The sequence below is a fragment of the Salmo salar genome, chromosome ssa11 (genome assembly GCF_905237065.1).
Source record: "Salmo salar chromosome ssa11, Ssal_v3.1, whole genome shotgun sequence".
Classification (NCBI taxonomy): domain Eukaryota; kingdom Metazoa; phylum Chordata; class Actinopteri; order Salmoniformes; family Salmonidae; genus Salmo; species Salmo salar.
In genome coordinates this window covers 10,077,811-10,101,737 of record NC_059452.1, presented here as the reverse complement: position 1 = coordinate 10,101,737, position 23,927 = coordinate 10,077,811, and the positions used below count along the sequence as shown (strand labels likewise).

The 23,927-nt window shown below is 41.5% G+C and overlaps 1 protein-coding gene across 4 annotated transcripts in view; it reads left to right on the top strand.

Moving 5' to 3' along the window:
- The window catches only part of LOC106561971 (anoctamin-1), a 70,391-nt gene that overhangs the window by 31,387 nt on the left and 15,077 nt on the right, over positions 1-23,927 (top strand). For 3 of the 4 annotated variants that reach the window (XM_045689034.1, XM_045689035.1, XM_014126464.2), the window contains exons 3-16: positions 3,165-3,509; positions 7,564-7,662; positions 8,180-8,331; positions 10,762-10,816; positions 11,218-11,269; positions 11,451-11,506; positions 11,600-11,641; positions 14,883-14,947; positions 15,126-15,260; positions 16,165-16,325; positions 18,224-18,306; positions 18,437-18,445; positions 20,676-20,747; positions 21,816-21,890. In XM_045689034.1, the coding sequence (XP_045544990.1) occupies positions 3,165-3,509; positions 7,564-7,662; positions 8,180-8,331; positions 10,762-10,816; positions 11,218-11,269; positions 11,451-11,506; positions 11,600-11,641; positions 14,883-14,947; positions 15,126-15,260; positions 16,165-16,325; positions 18,224-18,306; positions 18,437-18,445; positions 20,676-20,747; positions 21,816-21,890 (1,401 nt within the window). The remainder of the gene's footprint in view (positions 1-3,164; positions 3,510-7,563; positions 7,663-8,179; positions 8,332-10,761; positions 10,817-11,217; positions 11,270-11,450; positions 11,507-11,599; positions 11,642-14,882; positions 14,948-15,125; positions 15,261-16,164; positions 16,326-18,223; positions 18,307-18,436; positions 18,446-20,675; positions 20,748-21,815; positions 21,891-23,927) is intronic. The other variant, XM_014126465.2, reaches the window with a different exon arrangement.

Below are 23,927 nucleotides of genomic sequence, written 5' to 3'. Positions count from 1 at the left end.
ATAGGCTGAATGAAAACAAACCATGGTCATAAGGCCAGGGTAGTTTCAAAATACAACACAAGCTAATACTTCTCTGACGCAATTAGCATTGTTTTACAGAGCTAATAGAAGAATGTAGCTAGCTACATAAGCACGATTGAATATAACACCATAAAGGTTATATGAAATTAGTAACGTTACCTCGCGTGTCCGCGGTTATAAGGATTACACAGAAATATATTAAGCTACATACATTCAGTGAGCTACAGTAGAAACGACATAACACGACGTACAGAAACTATTATAACGTAATAAGGCACTTACTTTGATATGAACGCACACATTTCCAAATGTATTATCATGTAGTAATGAAAACAACAATGAATGTGATGCGGGCACCAGATGGAAAATATGAACACGTGTGTGCAGGTCCTGTTTTGACTGGAGATGAGCAAATTTCTGTAGACTTGATTTGCAGAAACAATTGGTGCTTAGGGAAGTTTGTCCGGGTCAGTAATGCCCCAAAAATGTGTTGGCCGCAAAAGTGAAATGGCCTACTTTTATGTGAATTAATAAGGAGGCGGAACACACCTGTTAGAAAATAATTTGAAATTGACAAGTTGAAACAGTCTATAAATAAAAACATGTTTGAGAGCCTTGGTTTGAGAGCAGCGCAGATTAACTGTCCTGTTTGAACAGTTAGCGTATTCTGACATCTCGTGCATAAAATAGATATGAGATGTATTTGGAACTCCAGTATGAAAAGGTCAACAAAAACACTTTCATAATTTTTCATATTTCATACACAACGGGTAGGATGGAGACTTCGTACATGTAGTGTGTATACTTTTCAAGTTACAGTATTTCCTTTATAATTTTTCTTATAACATCACAAAATAACAACCAAAATTACATTATTACTCTTTAGATCGCCTCTGACCATTCCCCACATTCTATGTTATAAATATTGTTACAATATTCGCTTTAGAACATGTTAGAGTTTCGTCGGGAAATGTCTGTGAAAACAAAGGCACATTCCTGTGTGATTTTGGAGAGGGAGATTGCTGAAAGTTCTAATCCCTGATTTTACAACAGGGTGTGAACTGTCAACCCCGCACCAGCTCCAACCTCCCCCTCTGTGGGTGAGAGGGTCTGGCCGAAGACATCCACTGAAAAGCTAATCCGACCCATCTGGATCCTCACAGTACAGTCATTACACACCCTTTGCCTTGATGACAGCTTTGCACACTCTTGGCATTCTCTCAACCAGCTTCAGGAGGTAGTCACCTGGAATGCATTTCAATTAACAGGTGTGCCTTGTTAAAAGTTAATATGTGGGATTTCTTTCCTTCTTAATGCGAGCCAATCAGTTGTGTTGAGACAAGGTAGGGTTGGTATACAGAAGATATCCCTATCTGGTAAAAGACCAAGTCCATATTATGGCAAGAACAGCTGAAATAAGCAAAGACAAATGACAGTCCATCATTACTTTAAGACATGAAGGTCAGTCAATCCGGAAAATCTCAGGAAGTTTGAAAGTTTCTTCAAGTGCAGCCACAAAAACCATCAAGCGCTATGATGAAACTGTCTTTCATGAGCACTGCCACAGGAAAGGAAGACCCAGAGTTACCTCTGCTGCAGAGGATACGCTGTTTAGAGTTACCAGCCTCAGAAATGCTTCACAGAGTTCAAGTAATAGATACATCTCAACATCAACTGTTCAGAGGAGACTGCGTGAATCAGGCCTTCACGGTCAGACTGCTGCAAAGAAACCATTACTAAAGGACACCAATAAGAAGAAGAGACTTGCTTTGGCCAAGAAACAGGAGCAATGGACATTAGATCGGTGGAAATCTGTCCTTTGGTCTGATGAGTCCAAATTTGAGATTTTTGGTTCCAACCGCCGTGTCTTTGTGAGACGCAGAGTAGGTGAATGGATGATCTCCGCATGTGTGGTTCCCAGCGTGAAGCATGGAGGAGGAGGTGGGATGGTGTGGGTGTGCTTTGCTGGTGACAGTGTTTGTGATTTATTTAGAATTCAAGGCACACTTACCCAGCATGGCTACCACAGCATTCTGCAGTGATACGCCATCCCATCTGGTTTGCGCTTAGTGAGGCTATCATTTGTTTTTCAACAGGACAATGACCCAACATACTTCCAGCCTGTGTAAGGGCTATTTTACCAAGAAGGAGAGTGATGGAGTGCTGCAACAGATGACCTGGCTTCCACAATCACCCGACCTCAACCCAATTGAGATGGTTTGGGATGAGTTGGACCGCAGAGTGAAGGAAAAGTAGCCAACAAGTGGTCAGCATATGTGGGAACTCCTTCAAGATTGTTGGAAAAGCATTCCAGTTTAATCTGGTTGAGAGAATGATAAGAGTGTGCAAAGCTGTCATCGAGGCAAAGGGTTGTTACTTTGAAGAATCTAAAACATAAAATATATTTTGATTTGTTTAACACTTTTTTGGTTACTACATGATTCCATATATGTTATTTCATAGTTTTAATGTCTTCACTATTATTCTACAAAAGAGTAAAAATAAAGAAGAACCCTTGAATGAGTAGGTGTGTCCAAACTTTTGACTGGCACTATATATCATTTTTTTTAACATTCCGTTTAATTTAAAACCTTACTTCAATTTGCTGCCCAATCTAATTTCACACTAACATTTCACACTAACAAATAATGTATTCAAGGACAATGAAGCAAAAATGTTTTTAGGTCACAGGCGAAGACAAACACCAGAGTCAATTTGTTAACATATGTTCCTCTATGAGTCGTACTGTCAAGAAGCGTATAATTGATTTGGTCACTGGTCTTCAGGTACAGTATGTCTTCATGAGTTGGATTAGGACAGTATTATAAGAAAGTCTAACGTAATGTGTTGCAGTGTGCAAAGTTTATTTTGTCATCTTTTGAGGGGCAGCATTTCATCTGTACAAAATTATTCAATTCCCACTCCTTGAAGTAGGCAGTAGCAGAGATGTGGTTGAGTGCACTGATTTATCACGGTGGAGGGGAATTGACTGTCCACAAGGCTTAATAAGCTATTGCAATTTAAAAGATAAACAGATGTACACACAACAAACTCTCACAGGCTAGAATGCCACATGCCTTCTCCTCATGATCTGCCAACATGTCTCCATTAAAACTATAATCCCCCTTTCTCTCTCTTCTCAGCCCTTGAACTCCCTCAAGTCAGATGAGGCAGCCTCAGGCCCAAAACAGGGGCCTACATTCCAGGATGGCCAGCGGCGGGTGGACTACGTTCTCACATATCATATCCAGAAACCCCAGAGTTTTCGTCGCAAGACATCCCACTTCGGGGATTACCGCATCCTCAGGAGCCTGCGCCGCAGTCTGAGCATGATGAGAGGTCGGGACACGCCACCACCCAAAGAAGACCCTGAGGTTGCTGCCCACAAGCATCGCCATGACTACCATGAGGATGACAAGCGCTTCCGCCAGACTGAGTTTGAGGATAACCTTCGAGAGATGGGCCTGGAGCTAGAGAAGGATGAGGGGGTGAGTTAGTGGCCTTGGACTGTGTGTTTTCACCACACGTTTGAAAACCTCAACAGTAGAACATCTCAAGGTCTTTTTGGAATAACCTAGCAATTAGACTGCCTAACCTAACTGATACCAAAAATGTTGATCAACCTATGTTGTAGTAGACACCAGCGTAATATTCAAGCCCTGGTGTGGTTGTGCATTTAGACTAGACGCTTGCTTGTAGCTGCATTCTTTCACATCTTGGCAATCAAATGTTCAGATATTGTCTTTGAGGTCATGTTGTTCCATTGAACGCGACTTAATTCTCCATTCCTCCTTATATTGACTGGTTGACATTTGTCCATCTATTGTTCATGTAGCGATTGTAGAATGCACCTTCTTCATACTGGAACAAAGCACATTGAACTTCCTCTTGCGTTGAGGGTTTACTGTGATCAGATATGATTTTTCAAATCTACAATTGACCTGCATTCGTCACATTATTGATCTTTATCAAATGAACAGCTTTCATCAAATATGGATTTGATAAGAAAGGGCAGCATGTGCAATAGATTTTCTCTACAATGGGAGTAATTCTTTTCAGCCTTACAAGCAAAAGAAAGGCCTAATGTCATAGGTTATTATATACACTCTAGAGAGTGGCTATTGACCCATTAATCATTTATCATTCATCACTTGTGTTTTCAGCCACTGGTAGCTCGTGGGTACTTCATATGCGCTACAGTCAATTATGAGTGCATGTCTACCTACAGTTGAAGTCGGAAGTTTACACACACCTTAGCCAAATACATTTAAACTCAGTTTTTCACAATTCCTGACATTTAACCCTAGTAAGAATTCCCTGTTTTAGGTCAGTTAGTATCACTACTTTATTTTAAGAATGTGAAATAATTGTAGAGAGAAGGATTTATTTCAGCTTTTATTTCTTTCAACACATTCCCAGTGGGTCAAAAGTTTACATACACTCAATTAGTATTTGGTAGCATTGCCTTTAAATTGTTTAACTTGGGTCAAACATTTCGGGTAGCCTTCCACAAGCTTCCCATAATAAGTTGGGTGAATTCTGGCCCATTCCTCCTGACAGAGCTGGTGTAACTGAGTCAGGTTTGTAGGCCTCCTTGCTCGCACACACTTTTTCAGTTCTGCCCAAAACTTTTCTATAGGATTGAGGTCAGGGCTTTTGAAGGCCACTCCAATACCTTTTCCTGCCTCATGACGCCATCTATTTTGTGAAGTGCACCAGTCCCTCCTGCAGCAAGCACCCCCACAACATGATACTGCCACCCCCGTGCTTCACGGTTGGGATGGTGTTCTTCAGCTTGCAAGCATCACCCTTTTTCCTCCGAACATAACGATGGTCATTATGGCCAAACCGTTCTATTTTTGTTTCATCAGACCAGAGGACATTTCTCCAAAAAGTATGATATTTGTCCCCATGTGCAGTTGCAAACTGTAGTTTGGCTTTTTTATGGTGGTTTTGGAGCAGTGGCTTCTTCCTTGCTGAGCGGCCTTTCAGGTTATGTCGATATAGAACTCGTCTTACTGTGGATATAGATACTTTTGTACCTGTTTCCTCCAGCATCTTCACAAGGTCCTTTGCTGTTGTTCTCGGATTGATTTGCACTTATCGCACCAAAGTACATTCCTCTCTAGGAGACAGAACGTGCCTCCTTCCTGAGCGGTATGACGGCTGTGTGGTCCCATGGTGTTTATACTTGCGTACTATTGTTTGTACAGATGAGCGTGGTACCTTCAGGCGTTTGGAAATTGCTCCCAAGGATGAACCAGACATGTGGAGGTCTACAATTTTTTTTTAGGTCTTTGCTGATTTATTTTGATTTTTCCATGATGTAAAGTTAAGAGGCACTGAGTTTGAAGGTAGGCCGTGAAATACATCCACAGGTACACCTCCAATTGACTCAAATTATGTCAATTAGCATATCAGAAGCTTCTAAAGCCATGACATAATTTTCGGGAATTTTCCAAGCTGTTTAAAGGCACTTAGTGTATGTAAACTTCTGATCCACTGGAATTGTGATACAGTGAATTATAAGTGAAATAATCTGTCTGTAAACAATTGTAGGAAAAATGACTTGTGTCATGCACAAAGTAGATGTCCTAACCGACTTGCCAAAACTATAGTTTGTTAACAAGAAATTTGTGGAGTGGTTGAAAAACGAGTTTTAATGACTCCAACCTAAGTGTATGTAAACTTCCGACTTCAACTGTATATTAAATAATTGATTATTAATATACGCCTACTGTATGATGGCTAGTAAATTAATTAGCTAACTAACGTTAGCCTGCCTAGCTGGAACTTCCAAAAGATATCCCCAAAAAAACATATTTACTTTTTACGAGATGTGTTTGTGCCATCATGTGCATTAGTAGCACAATTTCTAACTTATTTGCTTTTGTTTTTACTTACACTTGTATGTTGACTTCTCCATTGAGTTTTCATTGACTTTTCTTAGCGGATGTACAATCGTTGCGAATTGAATTATGGTATCACAAGGTATGACCCAGGTGCAGACAGTGAAGAAAAGTGATGAAAACAAAAGTTTTTTCCTTGAACAGGGGAAGGCAAACGACAGGTCAAGGCAGGCAAGGGTCAATAATCCAGAGAGGGTGTAATGTACAGGACAGCAGGCGGGCTCAGGGTCAGGGCCGGCAGAACGGTCAGAACCGGGAAACTAGACAACGGGAGCAGGAAAACAGGCATGAGCAGGGAAAACAAAACGCTGGTAGGTTCTACGAACAAAACGAACTGGCAACAGACAAACAGAGAACACAGGTATAAATACACAGGGGATAATGGGGAAGATGTGCAAAACAGATCAGGGCGTGACATATGGGGAGTTTCAGGCCCCGGAGTGAACATAATTGTATACTCGCAAAGCCGACTAAAAACGAGGGCTGAGGGGCTTACGTTGCAAACTTCCCTTGCTTAGCTAATCATTTGACCCGCCCTGCAAGATGGCAACGGGGATTCCCCAAAGGGCACAAGGCGATGGTAAGTGGACGAGGTTGTGTCTTTTAAGTGTTTGGACCGCAGCCATTGTGTCTTCCATTCAGATTGAAATACCTACAGTATACAGCATAAAACATATTTGGGATTTAAAAACCATGAGAAACTGCCCTGTATGAAAGAGTAATGGTAAGGCCTAGTTCCTAACCACTCCATTTTGCAAACCACTACTGAAACCACTTAAGTAAAGATTTGACATGCGTTTACTGTTCTATCTTCTATCGTTTATGTGTTTTGTAATGTCTGTTACGTGACATTTTGCAGAAAAATGGTAGGAGGCATGTGGTTCTGTGGGAGTTGGGTTCCCATTGCATGCATGAAGAGGTCTCTTACCATTTAGTGATTGTTGCTCACATGGGAGAAGTTTTGTTTTGAGTGATATTAAGGCAAATTCAAAATTATTTCATACTTATTGACAACATCTGTATGCTTTGTTGAGTAAGTCGGAACAACCCTCCCTGTTTTATTTTATTAATTTACTTTGTCCATGAATGAGGGTTGTTTGTGGATAATCGAACCATAGCCCCAAAATAGAATTGGCAGGATCTGTTCTGCTTGATATTGCTGTGAAAAGTGTAGTCTGCCACAGTGTTCTCAACAGACAGGGCCAGGACCCTGAAGTGGGCTGGGAGGTGTGAGGATGTAGGTCAGAAGCATATGAGAGGGACTTACATAACCACTGTTGTTTTTGATAGAGGAGATTGTGGAGAGAGAACTTTTATCCGGTATATATTAGACTATGAGACATTGTTTTCTATTCAAGTGGATACAGCCTTTGGCTGACTCAAACCAACAACAATCCTTGCTATTGTAGCATTGCGACTTTTTTTTCAGTTGCAATGCTGCAGTAGCATTGCTGTGCATTACCTTGGAGAGACTGATTAGTCCTTAGAGATGTGACGGTAGCTCCATTCTAGGGATGCATATATCACGCAGATAAAACAGGCGAAACTTATTTCATCACACATTAAAATATCCATGAAAACCTTTTGCCTTATTATTGTTATTTTATTCAACATCACGTTCTCCGTTTTCCAGAACAAAATCCCAGGAATTGGCTTCCTGAAGATCCATGCTCCCTGGAATGTGCTCTGTCGGGAGGCAGAATTCATGAAGCTCAAGATGCCCACCAAAAAGGTATGGCCTGCCTTTAGATGGATCACTGTAGATCACTGGTCAGTTTCTATGGGAAGGCAGCTCCCGCTCAGGCCAGTCAAAGTTCTTCCCTCTCTTAGCACCCCAATGCTCGAACAAGCTTCCCCCTAAAGTCAGGACAGCGAAGTCCCTGCACAACGTTTGAAATGTCTAAAACCCTATCTCTTTTTAAAGAGTACCTTAAATAACTCTCACAGCGCCCCGACGCCACCCTCCCCACCCCTCTCCCCCCCCAAAATAAAAAAGGGACTTGTCTTTTTCTATTAGCACTGACGTTGCTGATAAACACATTGTTGAGGGAACATGTCCTTGATACGATTGTGATGGGTTGTTGTCTCACCTAGCTATCATAAGATGAAGGCACTAATTGTAAGTCGCTCTGGATAAGAGTGTCTGTTAAATGACTAAATTGTTAAAACAAACAAGAATAATGTAACTGATAGCCTTTCATGCACTCATTTCTCAACATGTTTTCTTCCCGTTTTCCCTTTCCCTTAAGGTGTACGAGGTCAAACAGGGAAGTGATGTGGTGGAGAGGATCAATCTGTTCATCCGCAAAGTGACTGCACCACTTCATCCTAAAGTGGAGCCGAATAGAGCCCAAAATGTGAAGCATCTCTCCCACCCTTTCTCCAGGGAAAAGCAGCACCTGTGAGTATAGTAGTAGCACTGAGACCTGTGGCATTGGTTCAGGGGTTTGGTCTCATCATTGAACATTAAGTACATTCTGACAAGTGATCAACGATGCAGAGCTCAAAGGTTAATGGGTGTACTTCCAGTACTATGCATGTGAGAAATTCAAAGTGGCTTGAAATGTTTATTGCAATCGGAAAGAAATGTATTTTCAATGCAATACATGGGTACAATGCCACAGTATAGCTATTGAAATCATTACAGCACTGGATGTGGCGTTATTAACACTAGAACCGCTAAAGCAGTCATTTTGACTGCTCATAAATTTTAAAACAATTATTACTCTGCCATTTTTTCAGTTTTGCCCGCCTCCGTCCTTGACTTTTCCTAAATAGGTCTATATAACACACTGCCGTTGTTAGAATCGCAATATGACAAACAGAACTGGAGTTATAACCAGTTTTATGAGGACATGACATTTCAACAAAACAATATTGGGGGAGTACATAGTGTACATAGTGAGAGCGTGCGTAATTTACAATGGCGAGAAGACCAAGATGAATGGATGCACATGTTGCCTTAGCGATGCTACAATGAAAATGACTCAGATGGCGGGGAAGAAATTAATCATGATGATTATTCTTCTGATTCTGAGCCTCAGCCTGAATAACCTACACCTTCTAGGCTTAAGTGCAAAAAAAAGCCAGAATGGTGGGCACTGCGTAGGTTCCCCCGCCACAACCAAATGGAACAGTGAGAGAGGAGAGCGGAAAGGATGGCACCATTTAGATAGAACAAGCCAATGACACTGCTACATGGAGATTATCAACACCAAATGTCATTACGGAGTAAGGACACTGCCTGGGATCTGTCTGTTGATGACCTGGAGGTGTTCATTTTAATCCTGTACGTCCGTGGAGTATTCGGTGGAAAGAGCGTGCGTATTGAGAGCTTTTGGTCAGACTTGAATGGGATACTTTTATTTTGAGAAAACATGTCACGGGATTGCTTCAGAGAGATCATGCGTTACCTCCATTTTTATGACAAAGAAACAAACAAATTCGCCATGGTATCCAGCGAATAAATAATTGACTATTTTTCACTACTGTCATATCGACACTTCTTATAATGCCATTATTGCTTATGTGCTGATTTTCACTATTTATCAAACACACTTATAATGATGCTTAGGCTACTGATGTTTTCATCATTAGACTGTGCGTCTTGCTGACTGCGCACCTTGGTGGTTGGGGTATTCGTTTTTTTGGGGGGGGGGTTCATTATAAAAATAATCTGTTAGCGTGTTCAATGGAGGTACTGTATGCTTTCTGTTTCATAGCTGTAACAAAGGCACCCCACTAATAAAATTGATTGAACACCTGCATTTTTGTGTTTAAAAAAATAATAAAAATCTTTACATACTGTATAGCCTACAGTAACATAAACAAATGAAAATGCAATTGTTATTTGAAATAAAATAAAGAGTATTCTGTTACCTTAGACCTTCATAAACACAACCAAATGATACTTTTGCGATAGCACATATGAAATATTAATTACACTGTAAGAATGTCACAGTCAAAATGACTGCTCATTTGCTTGAAGGGGGGTCCCACTAGGCCCAGCAGTTTTAGTGTTAAAGATTGTAATTAGTCAGCTGGATGCTTTTATGTGCAGAATATGTGATTATGTATGAATGATACTGGCTGCTACCTGTAACTATTCATCTCAGTAGGTGCATTTCCCCATAATGTGATATGGCTGAGCTGAAATAAATGGAATTTAAATTGTCCTTCTACCCCTGCAGTCTTCACCAGTCTTGAGCTCTTTGTCATTTTTGACATGGTTAATGGCCCCACTGTGCCATGACGGTAATAATGTAGAGGTGCAATCAACAGGCACAAAATCAACAGGCACAAAATCAACGGATACAAAATCTGAACAAAGATGTTGGTCGGGAAGACACACTGCGATTCAATATTATTTTTAAACAGAGACCTATCCTCTGATGTTCAAGGAATAATTCATCCGCGTTTGGATGTTAGAATATTATGTATTGTAAAAAGCACAATGTTTTAATGTGTTTTGAGCGAGGCTAGTAAACAAGCTAGATTTTATTCAAGAGAGTGGGCATAGAGGTTACAGGCTATTTTGAGCTCCTGACTCTCAATGAACACTGTGTAGGCCAGGCTGCTGACTAACCCTAGCTACCAAGACATGTTGCAACCATATTCTCCTTGTAACCACCTTGTATTGTATGTCTGGTCTAACTAATGACAACACATGTGTATGTCATCTTGGCCACACACAAAAAATATTGCTGTCCAGGTACCTACAAATCTGATATGATATGTCTGCACGGAACACTAACATAGTTTCTCCTGGTTGAGTACATGGCTCTTTAAATAAACCACTGACAGAAGGCTCCTCTGTCTTCTGTATTAACAGGTTTGATCTCTCAGACAGAGAGTCTTTCTTCGACAGCAAAACCAGGGCCTCAATAGTAAGTACTATAGATCTGCTTGAATGATGGGCAAGTCAATAAAAAGCCCTTCACACCACAAGTAAATGTATTTGTTTTGTTCATGTGATTTATTTTTCATTGGATTCTTTCTCAATCAGCGGATGTTGCTCCCAGTGGAGATGGTGTAGAACTTTACCACTCAACAGAAACATCAATACTGAGCTAAAATGACTTTGGAGATAGCCATGAAGTTTGAAAACAACTTGCCCATCAATGCATTTAGAGTTGTTCATTAATGGCCAGGAGTTGAGGTCCATTTCTTAACAAATTCATTGCACAAGACAGGATTTCTGCTCTATTTGGATGTGATTATTACCTGAGATCATCTTAATACATTGCAGAAGTAATTTTTTTAACATTTATGTTATTTACACATTTAGGTTTATGAAGTGTTGAAACGTACAAGATGCACTAAAGCCAAATACACCATGGGTAAGCCGAGCCATGTCCCCTCTCTCTTGTGGATATTACAATGAATTTGGATCCTTTAGGGTTGTACATGACATCTGTCTTATCTTTCTAGACAGCACTAGTATGCTGTAGTAGAATATTATTGCTATTGTGTGCCTTCTGTTTGATAGTAAATTTGATCTCTTGAAAATGACATTTACAGGAATCACCAGTCTCCTTGGCAATGGTGTTTACACTGCAGCATACCCTCTTCACGATGTGGGTATATTACCACACATATTATCAATACCCATGCAAAGCCAAGCGCTCTGTGACCAGACAACACTCATTGTGTCATTACTTGTCTTGCAGGGGGATGTTGACGGTATGGGGCCGGAGGCCAATGACAGAAAGGTGAGACGAGCAAATCATCGGTCATGTCAATATGCAATCAATGAAGTCACCAACTAATTCATTATTTGTGTCACTGTTAACGATTATCATAAACCATTTTATTGTGAGGACAGGAAAGTCTTGTCGATAGCGACAGAGCATATTGAAAAGGTTAAAGCACAGAATTCAAATGCTCTCTAAACGCAAGCCCTCAGCAACGATGGAGAGGAAAAGCCCCAATTGGCTTAGAGAATAATGACACTGTATTGAAAGTGTCACCACGGCAACAGGCTTAATCTCTTTTCACCATCCTCAAGCATTGTACAACAACCAGTCTGGTCGAATCTAAGCGATTTAAGCCCAGAGCAAAGAAAATCTAAGGAATTTCCAAGCTGCCGTATGGCAGTGGTATGTTTTTCCCCACCCATCTTCTGTAGTCCGTGCATAGAGCAAATGGAGTGCTCTCTCACAGAAATTACTTATGTCCTTGAGATGATGGCATGATCACATTTTAGAGGTGATGTTGTTATGAGTTGTTCCATGGTTTGTTGTTTTTCCAGTCCTGTGTTACGCCGGTCTATGATGAGTCACAGGCATCACTAATTTGTCTTGCAAAGTGGGAGCTCTGTTTGGGAACAGAGAGGGCCATTGGGGTGGAGGATAGAAACCTACTGAAGCTCTGTTTGGTGCTGTGCCATTGGGACTACAGTTCACTGTTCAGTAAAGAAAGATATTTGTGAGACTCTGATGGCATGACCCCTGGGTGCCCATTTCCCTGCCTGAGAGCAATGGCACTTTATTAGTGAAACCTCATGTCTGACAGGCAGAGGAGTACAACATGAGACCAACAGTGAAATGTACTTCTATAATTTCATGTAGATGCACGCTAGCGACTACTGAGTAGCAATATAAGAGTCATCTAAATAACATTTGATGCTCAAGGATGATCTTGACCTGTCAGACGACGCAGACCACAGCACCCTGTCCCTACATGCTGATCCTGGGCCCGGTTTCATAAAACATCTTAAGTGGTTCCCTTAAGTACAAAAGTCCAGAGAGGACATATGAATAAAAATAATTCCCTCGTTATCGAGATCACAACTTATTTATCTTATGATCACGACATAAAAGTTGTTTTGTCGAGATCACGAGATAAACTCTATAAATAGGAGTGGACGTAAAGATGATAGATTGTCAGTATGGCTGAGGCGGCAGAGTCCACAGTGGATCAGTGCATGCGTTTTTATTGATTGCTACACTAAGGGATGGTACGTTTCATGCTAACATTATGCTTTCATTTGTGTTTGGAGCTCATTATCAGTTTATAAGTTAGAATGTTAGCAAGCTAAATGTTCCTTACCTTGAGCTAAGGGCTTCTGAGCTCGTGGGGCATTCAAGCCTAGAATGATGCCTGACAGGCAGCACTGTCTCCCAGGCTGTGTGCCACCCCAAAGACCATAGCCAATCGCATGCAATCAACAACGCAGCTAACTTGGCTAGCCTTGTGAGCAAGCAAGCTAGCTAGGTAGTCCTGTTAGCTAGCTAGTATCTTGGGCTTTGTAGTAGTCACATTATAATTTTTTTGTTTTGTTTGTTTTTTACCACCTTTTTCTCCCCAATTTCGACTTTGTCTCATCGCTGCAACTCCCCAACAGACTCGGGCGGCGAAGGTCGAGTCATGCGTTCTCCCGCCAAACCGCGCTTCTTAACACCCGCCCACTTAACCCGGAAGCCAGCCGCACCAATGTGTTGGAGGAAACACAGTTCAACTGCAGGCTCCCGGCCCACCACAAGGAGTCGCTATAGCGTGATGAGCCAAGGAAAGCCCCCGGCCAAACCCTCCCCCATCCCGGACGATGCTGGGCCAATTGTGCGCCGCTATATGGGACTTCCAATCACGGCCGGTTGTGACACATCCCGGGATCGAACCCGGGTCTGTAGTGACGCCTCTAGCACTGCAATGCAGTGCCTTAGACTGCTGCACCACTCATTACTGGGAGGCCCAGTAACATTATTTCTGACACCTTTATCAGAATCCCACAGTTCTTCCATTTCTACTTAATGAGAATAGTATACAATATTATGCATAATTTAGAAAATGCCACCAGAGGGGGTCAGAGTTTAACATGTTAACCTCTACAGGATCAGTTGGTCCCCCGCGGGATAGTTGAGCTGACGTAGGCTAATGTGATTAGCATGAGGTTGTAAGTAACAAGAACATTTCCCAGGACAAGACATATCTGATATTGGCAGAAATCTTAAATTCTTGCTAATCTAACTGCGCTGTCCAATTTACAGTAGCCATTACAGTGAAAGAATACCATGCTATTGTTTGAGGAGAATGCATAGTTATGAACTTGAAAATGTATTAATAAACCAATTGGGCACATTTGGGCAGTCTTGACACAACATTTTGAACAGAAATGCAATGGTTCATTGGATCAGTCTAAAACTTTGCACATACACTGCTGCCATCTAGTGGGCAAAATCTAAATTGCTGCTGGGCTGGCATAATACATTATGGCATTTCAAAGATGATGGTACAAAAAAATAACAAAAAATTCATGTTTTTTTCTTTGTTTTCATGTTTTTTTTCTTTGTATTATCTTTTACCAGATCTAATGTGTTATATTCTCCTATATTAATTTAACATTTCCACAAACTTCAAAGTGTTTACTTTCAAATGGTATCAAGATTATCCATATCCTTGCTTCAGGTCCTGATTTGGGTATGTCATTTTTGGCGAAAATTTAAAAAAAGGGGCGGATCCTTAAGAGGTTTCAAAATGTGTTCTGCAACTGACTAAAGTTAAGGAAACTTTAAGGGAAAAGATCATGGGAAAATAAACTTAAGGGGTTTTATGCAACCGGCCCCTGGGCCTTAATGGCACTGATTCTGTGTACAGATGTACTCAATCACACAGACATAATGTACTTTGCCTTTGGCAAAACTCAGGCTGCAAATATAGCATTGAGATCACAGCACAGCTGTGACTAGTAACGGCCATGCAATATTTCATAAGGGCTTTGTGATGGGACTGACCGTTTCCTATCAGCATTTTTTAAATGCATAATCTGCATGATGAATTTCAATCATTTATGAGCCCAAACCGACTTGTCCTCTGTTTTATAATGAGTCTCAGAAGTAAGATAAGAAGCTAGATTAAATAGTAATTCAATTACATTTTGTTTTCCATCATGGATTTGCCTCTAAGTATTTTGTTTAATTAAAGACGTTGTTTTACCCGTTATTGTCTTGTCAGATCTTGTATGAAGAATGGGCAAGCTACAGTGTCTTCTACAAGTACCAACCAATTGGGTTAATCAGGTGAGAGAATCCTGCTCTAAATTGTAGGACATGACAATGCAGAGAGTACATACTATACTGTATTGTAGCAAACAGACAAAGCAATATATCATGGGCTTGAGTTAATGTTAGTTAATCACCATATCTGAATTGATTCCTGATGTATGTACTCTGTGCTGCTTTCCTTCCTCTCCTGCAGGAAGTACTTTGGGGAGAAGATTGGCCTGTACTTTGCCTGGCTGGGGGTTTACACCCAGATGCTGATCCCTGCTGCCATAGTGGGGGCCATAGTGTTCCTGTACGGCTGTGCCACTGTGGACAATGACATTCCCAGGTACACTGACCTCCCACAACGACAATGAAACCCACAACTACAAACAACGTCACTTATAACTAGACATACAACTACACCAATATGTTTAGATTTCTAATGGCATGGAAGCACTAGTGATGGTTTATCAAAAACCCAAGTGTTGCTAAACACAGTGTTGTAACAGTTGCCTTGCACAGATATGTCGTAATGTTTTGTTATTGCTTGTCATTTTCAGTCTGTGCGTTCTTGGTATTTAAAGTAAATGCTGCCTACAGCCAGCACTTCTATGCAAAATACGGGTTGTTTTTTCAATATTTTGTTTAACAATACATGATTGTGTTTCTTTCTCTTGCCTTGTTATAGGCTCTGAGATTAAATAGGCCATTATGTCGTGCTCCTATTGCACAGCAATACTGTAGCCTACCCATACTGTCATAGGCTACCTGTCTATTAAATGAGCGATGGAATCGTAGCCTAATATTTGTTGTGTAGCAGTAAATAAATGCTGCTACGTGATCTTCTTACCAACGGCAAATGCATCCGTTTTATCGTTAGACCTGTGTTGTTATTAGCCTACCCTTATTATAATTACTGTTCATCAACCACCTCCATTTCCCAAAATGACAATATTTGCTTGCAATACTGTTGATTAACCACTAGAAGTTGTGCAAACGCATGGTCTGAGATTTGCGTGGAGATACGCACACACTTTCCAGTCAAATTCAAAATTTGATAAATAACAACCTTTGCGGGAACTGGCGCATGCAAGAATTAGTTTTTTTTGTGCACTACTACATTCTTTCATTCCTCGTTGCTGTTGGACTCTATAGCCTCTAAAACTGGTAACTGAGTTTATGCTGATTATGCTCATTACGGTTAGATCTCTTTTACTGAGGTTTTCCACTAATGTTCTTCTCCCACGCAGCATGGAGATTTGTGATCCGAGAAACAACATCACCATGTGCCCACTGTGTGACCGTGCTTGCAGCTACTGGAAGCTGAAGACCGCATGCGGCACGGCCAGGGCCAGCCATCTTTTTGACAACCCGGCCACTGTCTTCTTCTCCATCTTCATGGCCCTCTGGGGTGAGCCATCCCTCCCATGTTCTCTCTCTCATCTTCTGCCAATAAAACAATGCCATCTGCTACAGACCACAGGACCAGGCAGAGTCCTGCAGGGCAACCTGGTCTCAGAGCCAACCTACTTTTGTTTTTTACTTAAGTAACCTTCTGTCTTATGTAACCATACCAAACATAACATATAGTACTAATTTGAGTGTCCTGGATTTACATTTACTATGTTACGTCTATTCTATGAGACCAGGCTGTGCAGGGCCACGGGAGACCAGTGTCAGTTGCCATTAGAAGACAGTCATTTGAGTTAAAATTGTGGTAAAGGTTCGGATTGTAGGTTCCTATATTAAGAGGAGATAAGATCATAACCTGTTTGAGTTTCAGAGATGTTGATCTTTTGGACTATATTTAAAGTTTAAACCCTGGTCCGTTCACTTTGCTATGTCTTTCTCATACTGTAGTCATTAAGCAGTCCCTCCTGGATTTCGTGGTGATAAAAAGAAAATACTTGTAGGCACAAATGCTTGATTATAATTATACTGCGGCAATTATGATATTGTTCATTGCAATATGCAATGATTTTGTCCAATTTGTCACAAATACGCTGATGAAGGAAAAAGTTTGACGTGTGCCTTGTTTGAACCATATTATGTGGTAAATGTGCCGTGATTGATTGACATTGCGAGTCCTCTTTGTTATGCAGTGATCTGTCAGTTTTAATTATTTGACTGTTTTATGTGGTAATATTGCAGTAATTGGTCAAATGTGCAAGCTCTTGCATAATAGTCTTGAAAACCAAACCTTAGGCAGTGACTAGACCTAGGGTCTGGTTTCAATGTTGGACTATTTTGGCATATACAGTAGCAGGGGTATTCAACCAGGGGTCCGTGGAGGTACTGCAGGGGGTCAGCATTTTTTTCCAGTGTATCGCTATCAACAACAGAATAAAATAATTTTGAATTACATAAGTACAGTAGAAAAGAAGAGAATCTCTTCTTTCTAATGATGTCAACTTTATCGCTCAACTGCTAATATTGAGCAAATGACACCCATTGGAGCAAATTACACTCACTGGAGTATCTGACAGATTTTAACCGGCCCCTCGAATAGGCCACAGTGTGGCTAGTGCCACTGGCTCCTGGTAAGCTTTCTTGGATTGGATATGCATTTTTGCCAATACATGGCTAACCTTTGTTTAAACAGCTGCTCTTAGGAGTTTTGAGTTACCTTTCTAGCTAATGGGCTATGTTAGTTTACTTTCTCTTCCAATTATGTTGGGAAGTCAAAATAATAAAAAACTATCTACCAAATCTATTCATATTAATATGTTGCCATATTATTACATTTTTTGCTTACGTATGATGGGGGTCCCTGACCCGCCGGTTTGCCTGGGAGGGGATCCCTGGGCATAGAGGAACTTCAACATCGCCGACGTCAGTCGTCACACTTTAATAAAGTACAAAATAGTAGCCATCAAGATGGAGATAAGGAGGTGATTTTTAATGAGTGCATTTCACAAGTGGCTAGTTTGCATCAATTACCTTTACTAAAACCACTGCAAAGGTTTTGCCTTCAAACTTTTGTTTTGAATCGCGACGTTCTGATTTGTCTGCCTCGTGATTTGTTGGGAGAGTTGTCTGTCTGAATAGGACCCAACCCGGATAGAGTAGTGATAGTAGTGATAATTTGGACAAGAACATCTGATACAATAAACAAACATTATTTCTAGTAGTAGTTCCTCTATGCCAAAAGAGTCCATCATTGAAACCAGACCCTGGTCACTGTTGCCCAGTGTCTGGTTTCCGAGACTACGCATAATAAGCCGGCTATTGTTGATTTAGCTAAACAAATTTTGATTGCAAAATCCTGGAGGGACTGATTTTAAGGATGGGTTGTGTTTTGTTTCCCAGCTGCCATGTTCATGGAGCACTGGAAGAGAAGGCAAATGAGACTAAATTACATCTGGGATTTGACTGGCTTTGAAGAGGAAGAGGTGAGTCTATGCCCTTGTTTTGGAACCTGTTTGGCCAATTTGGACAAGAACATCTGATACAATAAACAAAAATGATTTCTCCTCTTAATCATGTTTTTTATGTTTTATATTATGGTGGTTCCTGAAGCAGACGCACAAGGTTTGAAATTGATTTAATTTAATTATTAACTTAATTTTCTAGCAGCTTTCTCTGAAGCTGCTGTTACTCAATACTAACCAACTTCCCCCAACAAGGTTTATGTTACTCTCCTTCACTCTAACACTCTTATCTATTTCAGAAAGAACTCATGGTATTTTACCTGTAAAAAATAATAAGGCATTGTTTATATGACCCCCTATCAAACAGTCCCTTATTTGCCACTTTGAGGGGTGAGGGGTGGGAGTAGCCTAGTGGCGATCTGGCCATAATTTCAAGTTTCAAAGTTTATTCGCCACGTGCACGGGATACAACAGGTGTAAAACAGTACAGTGAAATGCTTACTTGTGAGCTCTTTCCCAACAGTGTAGTGATGAAAGTAATAATATAGATAAAATAACAAATACAACTCAAGAAATAGGAGATAAGATCAAGACAATACCGCAACAATGTCACATCAAATCAAATCAAATGTATTTATATAGCCCTTCTTACACCAGCTGATATCTCAAAGTGCTGTACAGAAACCCAGCCTAAAACCCCAAAAAGCAAGCAATGCAGGTGTAGAAGCACGGTGGCTAGGAAAAACTCCCTAGAAAGGCCAAAACCTAGGAAGAAACCTAGAGAGGAACCAGGCTATGAGGGGTGGCCAGTCCTCTTCTGGCTGTGCCGGGTGGAGATTATAACAGAACATGGCCAAGATGTTCAAATGTTCATAAATGACCAGCATGGTCAAATAATAATAATCACAGTAGTTGTCGAGGGTGCAACAAGTCAGCACCTCCAGAGTAAATGTCAGTTGGCTTTTCATAGCCGATCATTGAGAGTATCTCTACCGCTCCTGCTGTCTCTAGAGAGTTGAAAACAGCAGGTCTGGGACAGGTAGCACGTCCGGTGAACAGGTCAGTGTTCCATAGCCACAGGCAGAACAGTTGAAACTGGAGCAGCAGCACGGCCAGGTGGACTGGGGACAGCAAGGAGTCATCATGCCAGGTAGTCCTGAGACATGGTCCTAGGGCTCAGGTCCTCCGAGAGAGAGAGAGAGAGAGAAAGAAAGAAAGAAAGAAAGAAAGAGAGAAAGAGATAATTAGAGAGAGCATACTTAAATTCACACAGGACACCAGATAAGACAGGAGAAATACTCCAGATATAACAGACTGACCGTAGCCCCCCTACACATAAACTACTGCAGCATAAATACTGGAGGCTGAGACAGGAGGGGTCAGGAGACACTGTGGCCCCATCCGATGATACCCCCGGACAGGGCCAAACAGGCAGGATATAACACCACCCACTTTGCCAAAGCACAGCCCCCACACCACTAGACTCAAGACTAGGTCTTGAGTCAGAATTTAATGTACCACGTTTTTTACCCCCACCCCTTTCTAGATATAATGAAGAGGCAGTATAAAGAAGGCATTTTTTGGTCTAAGTATAAAAGGAATATCTGTTCTCTCTCTTTCTCTCTCTTTCTCTCTCTCACACACTAAGGTGCTTCTTAACATCCCCTGTCCTCATCTTTCTTTAAACATTTAGGCACTAGGCAGCACCTCCTGATGGTAGTAGTTGTTTCCCTTATACCTGCCTTACCACCAGGGTATCTGGTAAACTGTGCTTCATGACTGACTGCTGTGGTTCTCCCTTGGCTCTTTGCATGTCAGTGATGGTTAAAAAAAGACACTCGCTTTACCTTCTCTGTTTCTGTCTGCTCGCACAGATATGGGCTTCCTTCTGTTTAATATAAAATGACTGCAATTAGGCACTAGGCAGCACCTCCTGATGACTGACTGCTGTGTTGACTGGTAGATGGGGGTAAGGTGATGGGGGTAAGGTTAAGTAGACAGGCAAGATAATTAATATAACCTGTAGAGGTATTCTAATAGGTGTCCTTATCAGAATGAGGGTAAAGTAAACATTTCCAAATGCATGAATGCCACACCCATTTTTGAAAGCCTGCATCCCCTCTTACAGATACTGTACTCCTAACATTGTTCTGTCACGCATTTCCTCCTGTATGCTAGAAATGTTGGTGGTGCACTCCACCGCACTGAGCTGAAACACTTAGCAGATGACAGCGTTTTCTGTGTGGGTGTTGCTATGTACTTGACAACTGGTAAAAACGGCATTTGACCTGGATGATGTCAGTTCCTCCGTCTTGAGGGAAATGTGTTGATACCGCTAAGGTGATACCGCTGGACGAGCATGTTAATTCATGTGTATCTGTCCCCCCTAGGGCCACCATAGGGCTGAGTATGAGATCCAAGTCATGCAGAAGACCCTGAAGAAACAGGATATGTCTCCCAAGGTAAACCTTTCACTATGCCTGTGCCTCTTGGTGGGCTGTTAAACAACACACTATCAATATTATTCAATAATTTTTTTATTCTATGTATGCATCCATGCATAGAATAAATAAATTGTTGAAGATTATTCATGTGTTCAGTGTTTCTCTGTCTATTCTTTTGCTGCGTCAAGTGTCTGTTGCGCTGGTGCGCTTGATTTATAGTGTCAGAGATGGGGACTGGAACCATCATAATAGAAGCACACAGACTGCTTCTCCCCTCTCTCTATTCTCTGGGCGACATTTCCCTTTCGCAAACACACATGGCATTTGTCGCCTCCACTTTTTGTTCTCGCGTGAACTCCACCATTGTAAAGTTATCAACGTAGTCACAGTCCAGAACGTGATTTAATGTCACAGAAGCATGCCAATCTAAAGTTGGACTCCTGTATAGATGACCTCAATTCTACTGTCACTGTCTCCACATGCACGTCTCATCTTCTCCTAGGCTGTAAAATATCATGTATCCTGGAGTTGTCCACAACACATACCCCCACCCTGAGATATAGCTATCAACTCTTTTAATAGTCTTGGATGCTCTGCAGTCTATCGTAAGATGAACAACCTTTGCCGTCTCTATGTACTGCTGCATAACAACAGTTAGCACATACATGTTGGATATCAACACATGCCAGGGTGGTTGTTTATGTCTGGCTTTCACTGTTCAGCAGCAAAACTGCAGCTCAGGCATGTCAGCTCCTTTCTCATCAGACCTCGAAGGGGTCATTACTTTCCCTTGCTCATCTGGAAACACGGTCTGAAGTCGCTGACCCTCTTTTTTTTTATATACACATTGAGATGTGATTTGACTGCACAGTTTCGTGTCCGGGAGCTCCCATTATGTGTGCTTGATTGGAGCGGCGTCAGTCCGCTTGGGGCGAGAGTCCCTCAGACTTGTTTGAAAAGGGCTGTGTCAGCGTAAGCAATCACTGCTGAGGTCACGATCGCTGTCAGACAGATACTACTGCTTCTTTGCTTCTTTATGTTTGCTCTTATTTCTCACTTGATTATGTATTAATTCCTCTGTTTCAGGATAAAAAAGTGAAACTGACATGTACAGACCGTGCACCAGCATATATGACGGGACTTTTCACAATGCTTTTTATGGTAAGTTGATGTGCCCAGGGCCCATATGGCTCGTTAGTCTCTGGTATTAGATACAGGGACGTCACTAGTCTAGCAATTGAAAGCTATGCAGATCTTCTGTACACACACACACACACAATTAGGCCTACAGGTAACTGCCAGAATAATGGAAACACTTGAGTAAATGAGGGATACAAAGTATATTGAAAGCAGATGCTTCCACACAGGTGTGATTTCTGAGTTAATTAAGCAATCCCATCATGCTTAGGGTCATGTATTATTTTGGCTACCATAGCGATGCCCCCATAGGATGACAATGCCCCCATCCACAGGGCATGAGTGGTCACAATGGTTTGTTGATCATGAAAACAATGTATGCCATGGCCGTCTCAGTCACCAGATCTCAATCCAATTGAACATTTATGGGAGATTCTGGGGCAGAAATATGTGTTAATTTATTAAAAATAAAAAAACTGATATCACATTTACATAAGTATTCAGACCCTTTACTCAGTACTTTGTTGAAGCACCTTTGGGTAGCGATTACAGCCTCGAGTCTTCTTGGGTATGAAGCTACAAGCTTGGAACACATGTATTTGGGGAGTTTCTCACATTCCTCTTTGCAGATCCTCTCAAGCTCTGTCAGGTTGGATGGGGAGCGTTGCTGCACAGATATTTTTCGGTCTCTCCAGAGATGTTGGATTGGGTTCAAGTCCGGGCTCTGGCTTTGGCCACTCAAGGACATTCAGAGACTTGTCCCAATGCCACTCCTGCGTTGTCTTGGCTGTGTGCTTAGGGTCGTTGTCTTGTTGGAAGGTGAACCTTTGCCTCAGTCTGAGGTCCTGAACGCTCTGAAGCAGGTTTTCATCAAGGATATCTCTGTACTTTGCTCTGTTCATCTTTGCCTTGATCCTGACTAGTTTCACAGTCCCTGCAGCTGAAAAACATCCCCACAGTATGATGCTTCCACCACCATGCTTCACCATAGGGATGGTGCCAGGTTTCCTCCAGACGTGATGCTTGGTATTCAGGCCAATGAGTTGAATCTTGGCTTCATCAGACCAGAGAATCTTGTTTCTCATGGTCTGAGATCCTTTAGGTGCTTTTTGGCAAACTCTGTCATGTGCATTTTACTGAGGTGTGGCTTCCTTCTGGCCACCTACCATAAAGGCCTGATTGGTTGTAATTCTGGAAGGTTGTCCCATCTCCACAGAGGAACTCTGGAGCTCTGTCAGAGTGACCATCAGGTTCTTGGTCACCTCCTGGACCAAGGCCCTTCTTCCCCAATTACTTCGTTTGGCCGGGCGGCCAGCTCTAGGAAGAATCTTGGTGTTTCCAAACTTCTTCCATTTAAGAATGATGGAGGCCACTGTGTTCTTGGGGAACTTCAATGCTTCAGAAATGTTTTGGTACCCTTCCCCAGATCTGTGCCTCGACACAATCCTGTCTCGGAGCTCTACGGACAATTCCTTCGACCTCATGGGTTGGTTTTTGCTCTGACATGCACTGTCAACTGTGGGACCTTATATAGACAGGTGTGTGCCTTTCCAAATCATGTCCAATCAATTGAATTTACCACAGGTGGACTCTAATTAAGTTGTAGAAACATCGCGAGGATGATCAATGGAAACAGCAGCTCAGCTCAATTTCTAGTCTCATAGCAAAGGGTCTGAATACTTTTATTTTTTATACATTTTCAAAATTTCTCAACCTGTTATCGCTTTGTCTTTGGGCTAGGGGGCAGTATTTTGACGTCCGGATGAAAAACGTGCCCAAAGTAAACTGCCTGCTACTCAGGCCCAGAAGCTAGGATATGCATATAATTGATCGATTTTGATAGAAAACACTCTAAAGTTTCTAAAACTGTTAAAATTATGTCTGTGAGTATAACAGAGGACAAACCATCCAGGATTTTTTCTTTTTGAGGTGACAGTGTTTTCAATGGGTTTTCTATGTGTATCTAGATTTATAAGGCACTTGCTTGCAGTTCCTATCGCTTCCACTGGCTGTCAACAGTCTTTAGAAATTGGTTGATGTTTTGCTCTCTAATGTTTTGAT